The 16,494-nt window shown below is 33.4% G+C and overlaps 1 protein-coding gene across 9 annotated transcripts in view; it reads right to left on the bottom strand.

The window, feature by feature from the left end:
- The window catches only part of OSBPL6 (oxysterol binding protein like 6), a 99,732-nt gene that overhangs the window by 62,403 nt on the left and 20,835 nt on the right, over positions 1-16,494 (bottom strand). For all 9 annotated transcript variants that reach the window (XM_074303009.1, XM_074303007.1, XM_074303006.1 and 6 more), the window contains 5 exons: positions 10,801-10,923; positions 7,279-7,332; positions 5,970-6,083; positions 5,683-5,853; positions 1,335-1,467 (listed from right to left, as the gene is read on the bottom strand). In XM_074303009.1, coding sequence (XP_074159110.1) covers positions 1,335-1,467; positions 5,683-5,853; positions 5,970-6,083; positions 7,279-7,332; positions 10,801-10,923 — 595 coding nt within the window. The remainder of the gene's footprint in view (positions 1-1,334; positions 1,468-5,682; positions 5,854-5,969; positions 6,084-7,278; positions 7,333-10,800; positions 10,924-16,494) is intronic.

The raw sequence follows: 16,494 nt of genomic DNA on the forward strand, positions 1-16,494 counted from the left end.
CTAATGGATGAATTTCTTCTATAATATCTTTAATCTCTGCTTGAACAATTTCAGTGACCAGAAACTCACTTTATCTTCCTTTGACATAACTGCTTTTCAAAGGTTAGGTAAGATGTGATCACTAAGAGCAATCTTCAGATCCTACAACTCATCATCTCATGCTAACATATTAGCAATTTCTCTCTGTTTCATGACAGCCATAAGTCAGATAAATATACTTTTCCTCCCCTTTGATAAATATATTAGTTTAGGAGCATAGGTCAGAACCTTACAATGACACAAGAAACTTTCCTCAATTCATTAGTCAATAGTCTTTAGTTTAAGTTATTTGGCTATAGATAAAGGATGTGATAGTGATACTGCAGTTAAGGCATGTACAAAAGTATAAAGAACAATTTGGGAATAAAATTCTTCTTTAACATTTAAAAGAATAAATGTAGAAACAGCTATTTAAACATCAATAACACAGATGAATGAGCTCATGTTTAGTTGCCTCATTTGTCTCAAGCCAAGAAGAGGTGAAATTATCTACTCTGTGTGGATAAGGTAGAATTAGGGGCTTGACAATATTGGAATGGGTGAAAGTTTGAAATAAAAGTTAGAATATGATGGAGAAGAAACCAGAGATGAAGGAAAGGATTGCTGGTATAATATACTGAGGGCCTGGATGAAATTAGAGTACAGCTTTATAACATGTAAAATAGCATTAGTTTTGTGACTTTCTCTAGCAACATCCTACATGCCAAATACAAAGCTGAGAAAGCAGATGGTGAATGTCATTTGGCATCCTCGTTTGGTAATGGAAAAGGAGGGAAAGATAAATTACACGAGAAACTCGGGAGTGTTGGTAAAGACAAATTTGATGAGGCTAATCATGAAGTTCAACCTATCTTTGGGTTCAAGTGCATCCAGATAGGCAAAAAATGGAAAGGCTTGAATGAAGGGAGGTCACAGGGTAAAAACTGAGAAGGTGTAAAGGAATGACAGAGTTAACAAATATATTATTCTCAGAGAGGAGGAATGATCAACTTGGAGATGAGATCTATTAAGTAAAAAGAACTGGTAAATATTCTGAGAGCAAGTATTGTTCCTTCTGCAACCCCTTTGATGCCTTATCAGCAATGAATGCTTGTTAAAATAAAGAGGAATTAGGTAGTAGAAAGAGCACTGAATTTGGATTCAGATCCTGATTTTTATCATTTGTGGCCCATATGAACTTGGAAAAGTCATTTGACCTATCTCAGTTTCCTCATCTGTAAAGTAAACAAACAAAAGAAATCCCTAGTCCCCAAAGTTCATTGCTTTTCTATAATTTATCATCAGAGACCACTGACCTTCTGCACATCTGTCCATTTCTTCAGAGTCCTGTAACCAAGCTGCTACTTTACTCTGACCAGTGGTGCATGTTGCAGGAAGGCTATTACTGCATGGTATAGGAGGCTGCCATGGGAAGCTATTCTGTTGTACCTGATCATGAAACAGACAACATTTAGGAACATTAGTATTGATAAGTAAATGAGAGAGGATGCTGAAGAAGAGTTAGATTAAATGATATGATATACAATGGTAACTTCAATCTTCCTTATACATTAGTAAAATAAGAGAGAACTTCATTTTACAGAAGTCTCACAATATATTGAGCATATACACCAGAATCCATAAGTAACAGTATAGAAAAAGGCATTAAAATACAAAACATTCTCCCCATTGTGGTTATTTACAAAGGTAAAAATTCAGAACCACAGTACCCACAAACTAAAAATTCAAGGTCTTTAAGGGTGCAACGGCAAGTGGTTTGGGGATCCCACCATTTCTTCAAACTGGTTGACTGAATCATAGATATTGCAAGTTGCGGTGATAAGACTACAGGCCATGGTTCTATGTTAAAATTCCAGCTCTCCCATTGAATACTCTGTGTGATCTGGGATTGTAGAGCTCCTCTGGAAAACAGACTAGCTGGTTTTTAAGACCTCTTTCAGGTTTAAAGTCTCCAAAACCTTGAGCTAACTTGGTGACCATCAACATTTGCTAGGTTTCTAGTCATAATCGATAAATCATCTGGAGATGATGAAGCACGAAAGTGGGGGGGCAAAAGAGAGAGAGAGGAAAAAAAAGGAAGGGGAAGAAGAGAGAAAAAACTATAAAAAGAAAAAGAGCTAGAACACAGAGACAGAATAAAAGACAATGAAGATAAAGAAACAGAACAGAAACAGGCAAACAGAAGCAGAGAGGAAAGATTGAAAGAGACAGAGAGATAGAAAGAGAAAGGCTAAGAGAGAGATGAGGAAACATTTAGCATTTAGCTATGAGAGATGTGTGTGTGTGTAGAGAGACAGAAAGAGTTAGAGACTGACAGATACAGAGACACACAGAGAGAGAGAGAAAGAGAGAGAGACTGAGAGACAGAGACTGAGAGAGAAAGAGACAGGCAGAGACAGAAACAGAGAGAAGAAGGAAGGGAGAGGGAGAAAGTATTTTATTTACAAGCAATCTCTGCATGGCTTATGATTTATGCAGACCAGAAGAAATATTTTAAGGGGTAGTCTTAGGAGACCAAACCACTATAAGCTACATACAACACATCTTCCATTATCAGGATATTGGATGGTATAAATAATCTACAAGAAACAGCTTTTTAAAAATAGGTGCTAAGGCACACTGTGAAATAAAAGACTGAGCCATGTTTTCAAAAAAGCTGAAGCCATTTAAAATCCATCTTTGACTCTAATATTCAATTACAACAGATCACTCCTTTTTTAAATCATCATGAACCCAATGAAGTGCATGCTTAGCAAACTCAGGCTTATTTATTATCCACAGAGGGCCACAAACCAATTATCATTTCCGAGACTCATAATTTGATACTTAGGATGCAAGCAGGGTGATAAATAGCTCTTTTCCTTTTTTTTATTACATTCTGATAAATGTAATGGAAATATTTCACTAAGCTAAAGCATAGAGGTATTTCATTGGAAACTAGAATAATAGGTCTCCTAGAAAAGTCATACAATTTTCCTATTTGAAGCTAAAAAAATGGAATGAGAATGGTTTCAAATCATTTTTCTCTTGAATTACCAGACCAGAAACAGTAGTAATAATGAAGGTACCCTACTCTTAGTGCCATCCAATACAACGAGACAGAAGTGGAAAAAAAAAAGAAAATCACTATGGCACAAGTATTAATTTTTCATATTTAGAAAAATCTGTCTGTGATTGATTTATCTTTCAGGAATTTTGGTTAAATCAGGAGGTTTATTCCAATCTTTTGTCTAAATAAAAAGAGGATCACGTTTCTTGTGATGAATATCATTCAATTAAGTTCATTATTCTCACTTCTTAACATCCTCTCATAGGATATTTTTCATCATAGCTACAGTTCATATTAAGTTTGATCTAGGACACATATGCTTTGAAAGGGAATAGCAAAAAAAACCTGACTGATAGCAATAATGAAGTTATAAAAAGTTTGAGATACTTTGGGGAATTTAATTGAGATATAAAAAATTAAGCAAAATTATCCAAGCCACAAATATGGCAATATCTGACCTATAGCATGGATGGTTCTGTGATTTTCTAATAATGATAATAAAGATGATGATAGCTATTATTGATATAATACTTTATGGTTTACATGTTATCTAAAAACTTTCAATAATCATGGAAAGGGGTTGAAAGGAGGTAAGGAATTTTGCCCAAAGTCACACAGCTAATTAATGGGAATTAGCTGCTAAATTTGGAGAATGATGTTTCAGCAAGACAGATTAGAAATTAAAATAGAAAAATCTTAAGAAATGAGTCAGCCATAATCGATATCATATTGCTTGTCTTTTTTTAAGAGGTGGAAGAAGGAACGGAGAGAGAATATTTGGAACTCAAAATTAAAAAAAGAAAAAAGTTAAAAAATTAAAATTTTGAAATACAATTAGAAAATAATAAAATAAAATTATATTTAAAAATAAAAAAAAGATATCTTTTAAAAAGCAATAAGTGAAAAGTGAGGAATGAGGCAACAAATGTGGATGACCCCACAAGTTTGATTAGTAAAGACAGCAAAGGTTTTTTAAGGCTAGAAAGGTCAGGACATGCTAGTGCTGGGGTAATATTTAGCAAACAGCTCTCTGGAAAAAAAAATTTACCTATGATATATTTTAAATATAAAATATTAATGAATTATTAATAATTTCTCCATCACTTTCTTAAGGCTAATCAACAAAATAAGTCTTGATTTGTAACATTTGCTGATTTCTGAGGTTTAAATATTCACTCTGAAAATTAACAATTTGTTTTCAAGAGGCAGTTTTAACTGTCTCCAGTACATTCTTGAATTAGGAATGATTTATTAGATTTAGAAAGGTGAAAGAGAGAAAAATATTTATAAAAGAAAAAGAGAAAAGAATGAGAGAGATGGGAGACAGAGGTAAGGTGGAGGGGAAAGGGAGAAAGAGGAAGAGTTAAAGGGAAAGAACAAAGTGGAAAAGCAAAAAAGAAGAGAAGCAAAGGTGAAGAGATATAGATATACATGAAAAGTAAAAGGGAAGCAGAGAGGAAGATAGGGTAAGGGGGATAATGGCCAAAAAAGCAAGTTTCCAAGAGAGACAGAAAGGGATGAGTACAAGAAAGTGTAGCTCTCGGCAAGAACAAGCCCTATCGTTCTTGCAGAGGAAAGAAGAAGAGATAATAGGTGAGAGCATAACAAGTTTTGAAGTTCAGAGAAAAAAGAAAATGAAGCTCATGAGAGATAGCATTTGTTTTCTCAGAAAAGTAGGAAGTCAGATTCTCTGCTGAGAGGAAGCAGAGAGAGGAAGAAGAAAGTATTGGTAAAAATTTGAAGAAACAAATTTGAACAGCTTCTATAGGAAATATAATTCAGTTAGTCAATGAAAACTAAAACACAGATAGCTGCCTTGAGGGTTGTATGGAGATTATTTGACATTTAGAAGTAGTTGGTACTATTGTAGGACTTCCTTAAGCTATGCCCAGAAACATGTAAGTCAGACAATAAACATTTATTAAGCATCCATTATGTGCCAGGTACTAGTAGACACCAGAATGGGAGAAAATGTTGCTGATGGTGGACTATTTAAATATTGTAACTGAAGCCTAATAAGGAAAAGTCATGCTTTGGAATCTACATCCATAAATGAGGCTCTTTGGGTCAACTATTTCAGGTTTAGCTGGCTTTCCTAGAATTTAGTAAAACCATAAATTTGTAGTTATCTCATTTTTTTTGTACATTAAGGAGATGTTGATTTTCATTTTCATTTCATCCTATTATTTTGACTGATTTTGCTGGTTTGCTGATTTTGTATAATTTCTGCTGTCCTTGACTGAGCTAGATTTTAGATTAGGAAGGGAATTTTCATTATTCTACACTTCATGAACTGTCTCATTTTTATGTAAATATGTAGAAAAATAGGAAGAATGCTGGGAGTTAGGAGAATTGGCTTAAAATTTTGTCTTCAACAATCTCAAATTATGTCACCTTGAGTAAATCACAGTCTTTGAGTCTCGGTTTCTTTTATGTAAAGTGGAATTGATAATATATGCACTAGATACCTCACAAGGCTCTTTGTGAGAGGCTCTGTAAACTACAAAGCCCTACATATGTATATGGGCAATCATTACACTTTGTGTCATTTCTTAAGCACATTTAAGACTGGTTTCCCTAAAATTAAGGCTTACTTTTCCATCCATAACTGCAGCATTAGCAGCTGGTGAAGATTCTGTAGTGGAGGTTGAAGGAAATATGTGAAAGCTTGCATCCCTTGGTGACCTTACAATTTCATTCTGACGGTATAATCGGTGGTGGCGGAGTTTAGAGACCCAACCATCAAACCAGTCCTGGGATTTCACCTAAAACACAGTTAAGAAGAGAAAGAATTCATTAATCTATTATCTCACTTAACCCTGATGAAGACATGAGATTTCCCAGAAGAAATAGAAGAAAATTCTGCTTAAAGACTGGTTACCTTTAGATGATAGATGTGCTCTTCAGTGTCAAGGTCTATCCTCCGGGCTTTCTTTTTAATTGACATAACTGATAAACCAACATCAATGCTACCATGGACCTTGCCTTTTTGAATCTAAAAACAAAAAGACTGTGTAAATAGATTGGAAAAATAATGTATTTAGATATGTTTCAATATAAAAAAAATTTTTTTAAAGGAGTTTGGTGGCTTTTTACATTTTTTAAAGAAAATGAGAACGCTATTTCTGCTCAAGGGAAAGAAAACCGAAATCTCTATCTGAAGAATTCAAGATGGTTTCCCTATCCTCTTTTTAATAATATATAATATTTTCATAATGCTTTTTGCTTATTTCTCTTCTTTTTCTCTTATTCTATTACTCCATTTATTTAAAAACATTAAGCAACTACTATTTTAGAGTCCTCAGCTAAGGAAGATGCAAAATTTAGATGGGGATATTGGAGAATAAGAAATAAACATTGATGAAAATGATAATATCCAAATCCTTTTTCCCATATCCTCTTCTTACCTCCAATTCTCCTTCCACTCATATTTCTGTAATAATTAATGACTCTGGCTTTGAGAATAAAAATAAGATTGTCTACCCAATAAGAAATTGTGCTACAAAGATTCACTTCTTTTTGGTATAAACCTTGCTTTTAAAAATTTTGATGAAATCTTTTATAGTTTGGTTTGTTGCCTATTTGATCATGAGAGTCTTGAGAACAGGGATTATTTAAAATGATAAAAATTATACAAAACATCATAGGCTATGGTTCAAATGCCTATGCTCAGCCATGGGTAGGCCCAGCAATCTTAAGGAGGTTACTTAACCTTTATAGAGATCACTTTTCAGTATTTGAAAGGGGAATTTTATCTCCCCTATCTAGCTCCAAATTTTATAGCAGTTGTACAGATGTGACCTGAAAATTCTTAAGATGTTATACACATACCACACTATTATTAAGTAAATAAGATAATTTAATCTTACCCATGATAACATTAGGAATACTCCATTTTTAGTATATTACTTTAAGGGTCAATTTGAAAATTTCAATGGCATATCTCAAAACTGAATTCTGATTTTTTCAGTCAAAAATCTGAAATTTTGTACTAGATTCACCATAAACACAAAACACAGGTCCTATAGAATCCAGGTAGTTTGGTTGCTTTATTAAATCTAAAATTACACCACAAGTGAACAAATGAGATAAATCTAGTAACTAGGCTAAGAATTATAATGCAATGATATGTAGTCACATCAAAAAGAACTCTAAAACAACCTTTGAAGAATATGTTAGAATTTACTTACATCAAGTGGTGCTTTTGAATATTTCAACATTCCATTATCCAGGACAAAAAACCTCTGCAAGAACCAAATAATTCACTATTAGTATCTGTGAACAACCTGAATTATAATAAATATTTACAAATGTGAGTTTAAATTTTCTTGATATTCAGAATTTTCATAGTCAATGAATTTAGCCAAAATAAAACATATTCCCTGACTTTGGATGTGTTTGTCATGCCGAACAATTAGGACAGCCGAACAATTGTAAGCACACTTGCTTACTAGTTTCATAATCTGACAACAGAGACCATTTATTATGGCTTCTCACATTAGTGAGGATATCTCAATGTCCATATTGTATTTAAGACTTTCCTTTTTAATCTTTTTTGTTGTTGTTGTTGTTTTTTGATAGTGAGAAATGACAAAAGAGAAAACTTCACGATATTTCTTGTTTAGTCACAATTCCTGATAGGTATGAGAAATATGGTCAAGTGCCAGGAAAATTCTGCAAGTGACAATCTTATTACATTTGAATTTTTTCTTACTCTGGCAGAGTTAGCTGAATTCCATTGGGAACTAGAAAAAGAAATGGATGTTTAAACCAAAGTTGATGGATTTGTCAATGGACCAAGGAGCTACTAAAATGTAAAAACAGCGACCCAGAAGAAAATATTTCAGCTCTCTATAGCCTAGTTTCTTTCTTTCTTTCTTTCTTTTTTTGATTAAATAGTAATATTAATTCCAGATAATATTAATAAAAATACACATAATTTGGCAAAGACATAAAAATGAATTCATGGGCGATTCATCCCAAATGTATACCTGCCACTCAGTGATCCCTTGGTTCTCAGTTGTCCTTTCAATTACAGCTCCACAAAAAATAAGAAATCTGTTTATTTCCATCCCCGTACAGTTCTAAGCCAAACAAATAACTCATAGTATGTAGCAAAACAATGGGTCCAGTGCCTTTCTCTTGTAAGCTATCAATGCCAGGGAGCCTGTTTGTAGTAAGAAGTTCTCTCCAATGGAAAATTACTATGTGACTTAGTAGCCCTTAGCAATAGAAAGGCAGGTTGATCCTAATGTTCCTCAACATATAACTCAAGAAAGACTAATATAATATCCCTTTGCTACAAAATATGGAGAATGTAGACCTCTGAGGCCAAATCTGAAGAGAAAAGATTCATACTCGGAAAAAGTTATTCCAAATTTAGTTTAAAAGGCATTTAAGTGAGTAGCTCATAGTTCATATGTCACAGGACTTGGGTTAGGTCAGAATAAAAATATGATTTATTTAGAGCACATTAGAGACAGAAATAAGAAAATTGATTCTGGATCTCTACTATTTATGGGGAGAAATTTTCCACAGCATATTCTGGAGTCACAGTTGACTCCAAGCCAGTTCGATGAAATCATAGACTTTGTAAAAAAAAATATTAAATTTAGTGACTCATATGTAATTTTGTTCCTATGCCCCCTATTCTCTTATATTATTTCCATCTGGGAATAGAAGAGGATAGCAAGGTCACAGAAATAGACAGCAAGACTTATACTAGAAGACTTATGGAATGATTGAGATGGATCGAAAGAAAAGCAGGCTCCTAACAGAGTATGACCAATGGCTCTATGATCTTATTAAAAAAAAAAAAAAAAGAAAGAAAAGAAAAGAAAGAAGAAGATATTGGGCCACAGGTAGCAATGAGAATCCAGGGAAAGCGGCGTGTAGATAGGGAAAGAACACATAAATCAAAATCTCCTCAATATGTAGTTTAATTTAGCACCAGAGGATCTGGGTTCAGGTTCCAGCTCTTATACTTATTCATCACTTAGAAAAGTCACTCTTGTCTAAGCTTCAGTTAATCTGTCAAATTAGGGCATTGGACTCAATATCCTTTAAGTTACCTTCTAGTTCTAAATCTATATTCCTGTGAGCCTATGAACTACAAGTAGTAATAGATGTCACTCATCTGTAAGCCTTTCAATTCAAAATAACAAAATAAATACTTTGTAAAAGTGACAAATGTGGGTTAAAAAAAAACAAAACAAAACACAAAAACTTGGTTTAGGAATTCCTTAAAAGCCTATTCCATGTTGGACTCCATTATAGAAATCAATCTAAGGGTATACAAAAGAAAATTATTTTTCCTTTACCCCATACCATGAATCAAAGTGCAAACAATGATAGGAATATTTAAGATTAATTGCTTACTACACAAAAATTAGAAATTTTTTTTTCCATAATAAGCACTGGAAAGCTCTCTTCTATACTTAGGTACATATAATCTAAAATAATGGCTCACAAACTTTGGTCTCAGGATCTTTTTATATTCTTAAAATTATTATAAACAAAGGGCTTTTGTTTAGATGAGTTATATTCATCAATACTGGGCATGTTGGAGATGGAGGACTGGTCTCATACACTTAACATTTCCTAACTGTGTGAGTCTGGGCAAGTCATTTAACCCCAATTGCCTCAGGAAAAAAAATTTGTAGATATAATTAACATATTTGTGAAAAATAATTATTTTTAGAACAAAAAAATTAGTGAGGATGGCATTACTTTGCATATTTTCACAAATCTCTTCCAAATCTGGTTTAATAGAAAGAAAGCTAAATTCTCAGATATGCTTCTGCATTTAATCTGTTGATACATTGTTTAAGTATATGAAGAAAACTGGTCTCATACAGATGTATAGGTAAAAAAAGAAGGATATTTTATCAGACAAATAGAAGCTTAGTATTATTATGGAAATAATTTTGATCTTGCCAATCTCCTGCAAAAATCTCAGAGGGCCTGCAGACTCCATGTTGAGAATTGCTAGTTTAAAGAGCCTAAATATTACATTTCCATGAATATTTCTTTACCTTACTATGTGATTTTAGTCTTCATATTAATTAATGAAGATGTGGGGGAAAAAAAAAAACACCTTTTCAAAACTTATCCTAATCCAATCAATAAAGACTTAGATTGAATTGAGGTAAAGGGGGTGCTGGTATATATACAGCCAAAGCATATTTGCTTGAAATCTAGAGGGATCTGTGAATTTAGAAGAGGAAAATAATACATTTTTATTTCAATATAATTGATTCCCCTTATAATTTTATGCATTTTATTTTATGCATTTAAAAACATCATTAAAACAAGGTATCCCTTATATTTCATTTGCCTGTGAAAGGGATCCATGACACAAAAAAAGATTAAGAACCCCAGTACAAAAAAATTTTTGTTTGCATTAACTATAAGCACAAACTATATATAGTTCACTAACTATAGGAGAGGGAGAAGTCCATACTGATTAATGGTGCTCTTAAAGACGACATCCAAGTATAAGGCCATTCCCTAAAGTTCTCAGGTTTAAATATGCACAGTGATTATGACAGCCCCGGAGGTTAAAAACAGGTCTTGAAAACTATGCATCTTCACACAAATGACACTCAGTACTATGTGAACACAGGAAATACTTTGTCATAGTGAATAAAATAATTACGCTATCAACAATGATATTAATGATACTCTATACACAGAGACAATGAGAATTTCACCTTGTGCCAGCCTTTTAAAGGCCATTTTCTTTTCTTCAGCATAAATCCTTCATGTTTGTCTGGTTTCTGGACATTAGTCTGGCCTATTTTCAGGCCCTCTATTATTTCCCAGCTGTCGGCCTCCTGATAGAAAAGCAAGAAAGAAACAATTATATTGTGGTCAATATTTGCAATGAAACTAGACTTACTTTATGACACAATTTGAAGAGTACAAACTACTGAGAAGAATGCTATACATACATATATTTGTGTGTGTGTGTGTGTGTGTGTGTGTGTGTGTGTGTTTATGTATCTCAGAACATGTATATCCTGGAGCAAGGTTGTAAGCCATTAGACGCATGAAGCTAGGAGAGACAAATAAATAAAAATATCTTAATATATTTTTATGACATATATATTTATTTCATAATATTTTACAAAAATATATTTTTATAAAATGTTTTCTAAAACAAGAAATTAGCAAAAAGAATACTTCTTTTTTACATATTTTTGCAAATCTCTGGCTTTGTAGAAGGTAGGTCTTCATTAGGCACCTCACACTATGGACTAAGTCCTTGGGATATAAAGGCAAAGACACAAAGGGAGAGACAACATCTTGTACAATAAGATATCTAGAGGATAAATGAAAGATGACCAACAGAGAAGAAGACCAGGAAAGAGTTCTTGTGGAAGACAGAATTTTAGTCCCAAAGGCCATGGAAGTCAATAGGTAAAGATAAGGAGGGAGAAAACTTGCTGGGGTAGTAGCTATAGTTAAATAAATCTAGGTTGGGGAGATGAAGTTTCTTGTCCAAGGAATATCAGTGAGACAAGAATCAGGCAACAGTTATTAGACTGTAGAGTATATTAGGGATGTGTGTGTGGGAGGGTATAGGTGGTATAAGATATATAAAGACTTGAAAATAGAGGATAGTGGGTTATAAAGGGCTTTAAATATCAAATATCATAAAATAAATTAAATATCAACGAGAGTATCTTATATTTGATCCTGGAGGTAATAGAAAACCAGTAGACTTTATTAAATAAGGGGAGTGGTTGACATGGTCAGACCTGCACTAACATTTTGGCAACTGGGTGAAGGACAGACTGGAGTGAAAACAGAATTGAGTAATAGTATAGATTTGAGGTGAAAAGGGCCTGCAGAGGGGATGGAGTTGTGTAATCAAAAGGAAGATGTGGGAGAAGTGACAAGACTTGGAAACATTTTGGTTATAGAAAGTGGTGGGGTAGGAAAGAGAGAGAAGTAATGGATGAAACTAGGTGTCAATCCTGGATAACTGGGAGCATGACGGTAACCTCAACAGTAATAAGGACATTAGTAAGAGAGGATGGTTTAGTTCAGTTTTTCATTTCAGGTATCTAAAGGACATCTAATTCAAGATGTCTAATAGGCAAAGATTGGAGTCAAGAGAGAATTTAGGCCTGGATAAGTAAATCTGAGAATCATCAACAAAATGATGATAATTGATGAGATCGTGATGAGATCACCAAGTGAACAGAAGAGGAAAAAAAGAAAAGGTTAAGCTGGCATGATCTACATGAAGATCCATTAAAAGAGATGCAGAAGAATCAGTCAAAAGAGGAAAGAGGAAAACCTCATTCTCCCCCCCCCCCCCCCAACAAAGTATGATATAAGGTTCTCAGCTAAGAAGGTGGAGGAGCAGAAACTAGAAGATTTGAGAAAGGATGAAAAGGTTTGGAAAAGCTACTGTGATGAGTAGTATAATAAATTAAGAAAGTATAAAAGGATTACTTTGCTCCATAAAGGTCTCATTGAGACAACATAATAAATTTGTAGTAGGTACAGTTGGAATGGTTTTATGATTTTCTCCAGGATTTCGCAGCATGTGTGAAGATATAAGGGCAGTATGATGGGAGTAATCCAAGAAAGGAGATACAGGCAATAGGATATTCAAAAGAATTAGACTGGTTCACAAAGAAGTCAGGATGGGGAAAGCAAGAGTGTAGTCAGTGCAAAAAACTAAAGGATTAAGGGACTGGAGGAAACGGAGATTTGTGTGTAACAGAAGATAAGGAGATGATTATCTTTGTGTGTGGCTGAGGTGGAGTGGAAGAGTAAATCAAGGGAAATAAGCAAGTTATAGAATTGAGACAGTAAAGTGTTTGAGAAGATATCAATATATATGCGGAAGCATTCTGGTAAGAGAGCAAACATTACCATGAAAAAGACTAGAGTCATCAGGAAAGGACATTATCCTAGAGACTGTTGTCTACCAAAAGGATCTGTGAATTTAGCAGGACAGGAATTTTGATTGGAGGGTAAAAATGGACAGAATGAACCTTAAAGGAGGAGAGATTAATAGAACCATAGAGAGACTCAGAAAGTGGCAATAGAGGAATGAAAAGTATTACAATTCATCCACATCAATTAATGAATCAGAAAAGATGGCTGAAAATGCAACCAGTGCTGGAAAAGAGTCCATGAAGGCTTCATCATCAGGAACAAGACAGGTCTCAGTAAGGAAAAGAATATGAAAGGCGTACATAAAGATTTAAAATGAAAGCAATTTTTCATGAGGCACGTTTTCTAGATAATACAATGAAAGGAGTGGGTAGCTCTAAGGAATCGGAGACTTGGGTTGATGGATGGAAATAAAAGAAAGAACATAGAGAATGGGGAACAGATTTATAGGATAGTCAAGGAATCAGTATCATTGGAATAGGACATATAATCTAATGGGAATTTGTTAATCACTGCTAAGTGAGTGCAGGTTAGTTTTAGGGTGGGGTCTCCTCAGTATTAGGTAGGGGTTAGTGGGGAATCTGATGGAATACTTTTCTCTCCTACACCAGAAAGCAGACCAGGTCAGAAGACAGGTAGAAAGCAAGAAGAAATGGTGTGTCTCTGATCTCCTGCAGACTATAGTCCTTGCAAGTAAGGAAACCACATGGCCAGGAGATGAATATGGTGTAATGAGAGTGTTGGGAACTGTCCAGGTTATGATGACTCTTAAAAGTCAACAAGAAGATTTTATATCTGATCATGGAAGCAATAGGGAGTCACTGGAGTTTACCATTTATAGTAAATAGGGTTTGTTTTCAAATACTTTGTAAATTTTAAATTGCTATAGAGATAGAATGAATAAGGGAAAGAGCTATTTATTGGTATAGGGGAAAAGGTAACACAGAAAATCCTTTCACGGATGCAGATTAGATTATTTGTAACTGCTGTTGTCTTGGGTATTGAGGAATTAGATGACTTGTCCAGAGTAACTAGTTAGTGTTAGAGGTAGGATTAGAAATCAGGATTTCTTGTTTGTAAGACTTGTTCTATATCCACTATGCTACTCCTAAAGTGCTACTAAGCAACCCACTATTGGAGGCTAGTTTTAGATATAATTCAGTCTAGTACTCTTGGTTCTCTATATTTTCTCTACTAAAGCATCAAACACTCCAGGGATGCTATGTACCAGAAATTTTCAGTTCCTATTGAAATTGCATTATAAGAACATAATATATTGGACATATAAATCATCAGAATAGTAGGAACATGTGACAATTACTAACAATATATTGGCAAAAGTACTTTGAAAAGCAAAAAGTGCCCCAGTGATAGAAAATGTCTATGATCATTATTACATGGGCTAATTCCACACATTTTGAACACTTCCCAAATTGCCTAAAGGAACTATTGAAAAAAATGTAAAGGAAAGAAGTGTAGTAATATTAGGTTAAACTATATTATAAGGCAATAATTATCAAAACTATCTGCTACTAAGAAATAGAAAGGTATATCGGTAGAACAGAGCAGACACAATTTACAACTGCAAATGAATATAGTAACTTTGTATTTGATGAATGTAAAGACAAGTTCTGAGAATGAGTTTATTATTTGGTAAAAATTATTGGGAAAACTGGAAAGCACTATGGAAGAAATTGGGCATAGACTAATATTTCACATCATTTTTTAAGATAAATTCAAAATGGATACATGACCCCGATATAAAGAGAGATATTATAAGAAAATCTGAACATGGAATACATAATCTATCAGACTTATGGATAATTGAACAACTTATAAATAAATAAGAGATAAAGAACAGTGTGAAGATAATTTTGATTACATAAAATTAAAAAGGTTTTGCACAAATAAAACAAATGTAGGCAAGATTAGAAAGAAAGCAGAAAACGTGGGGGGAAATGGAAATATGGAATTTAAAATGCTTACAGATCACAAGCAAGATTAGAAAAAATTGGCAGAGGAAGAGATAGGTTTTTATAAAGACCCTGGAAAATTCTGTTCTGGGCTTTATTATCTACTAAAAACACTCAGTATTCCCTATTCTGGGACATCTTTTTGAGAATACTCATGATCTTTTTTTTTTTTTTTGAACTCTGGCATAATCCATTTCTATGGACCATGTCTCCACTTGTACATCTTCAGAGACAATCTAGTAAATTCTCAAGGAACATTAACTGAATTTTCTGAGCTCTTTACTTCCAAAGATATATGTGTAGTATATCTCTTTGGGGGAAAAGAACACTTTTCTTTTAAGCAACATTTTATAAGCCTGGTGGGTCACCTCTCAACTGCCCCTTGTGTGAAAAAGAATGTTTTTTCTATCTTGTGCAAAATGGAAATAAAAATAAATAGAAATGCTTTTTACATTTCAGCTAATTAAATTTGGAGAATAATATCACTATGTCTCTATAGAGTTATAGCTACTGATTTCTATTACACTTGTTTCTTCTTTACAAGGTTAGCAGCAAGGGAAAAGAATATTTTTTCCTGAAAATGTAGAAGCACCATAACATTTTTCTTAAGGCTAAATCAGCTTTATTCAAGTAGTTTTCAGCCATAATACTATTCACAGTAATACAGTATTTCTGAAGAACAAAAAGAGAAATAGCAAACAATCCAAATATAGTCTTAAGAATTAAACCAGTTGTCAAACTGATAGAGGCAAAGAATAAGAAAGGAAAAATTTGGTCTTAATTTGAAATGGCTGATACTGTCACAAATATAGTTTTTATTAAAAGAGAGGAAAGCATTAACACTGGAATGGTACTAGCACAAGATTTAAGAACTAACAGTCAGTCCACAGCATTCTAATTTCAAATTTGGGTCTCTAAATTTCACTTAGGCTGGCTTTCTGCATTAGAAACTCTTTCAGGCAAAGGGTTATTTTAATTTATAATTATTTTCAGAATAAACCACAAATTCCCCATATTTTGCTTCTTGAATAAAAAAATTTGTCCAAGAGGTCTAACGATAATGGCCACTTGTTGCAAAAAAATGCAACATGGAACTTAAAGGTCTTTAGAGCTCTAATCTAGAATTTAAAGAAGTTCTGTAAGGAACAGAACAAAGTCTGGGACTTATAAGAACTTTAGAATAAAACTGCCCTTGTGTCAAAATACTATAGTAGTTTCTACAAGTTTTGAAAGTAAGCCATCGTGATTCCAAAAAAATAAATTTAAGAGGAATGTAACCATATCTTCCAACATCTTATTTGAGATACATGAGCAAAAATGTAATGTGTTTTATACCTAAAAATATACTTAATAAAAAAATGGCAATACATAAATTATATAGTTATATATGTATATATACACATTATTTATTCATGCACTTATTAAAAGTGCCCGTGAGAAAGAAAAATTCATATAATTACTGACAATCCTTCCCATATATATACATACACACACACACATATATATACAAATATAGTT

This window comes from Sminthopsis crassicaudata, chromosome 3 (assembly GCF_048593235.1).
Source record: "Sminthopsis crassicaudata isolate SCR6 chromosome 3, ASM4859323v1, whole genome shotgun sequence".
Lineage (NCBI taxonomy): Eukaryota > Metazoa > Chordata > Mammalia > Dasyuromorphia > Dasyuridae > Sminthopsis > Sminthopsis crassicaudata.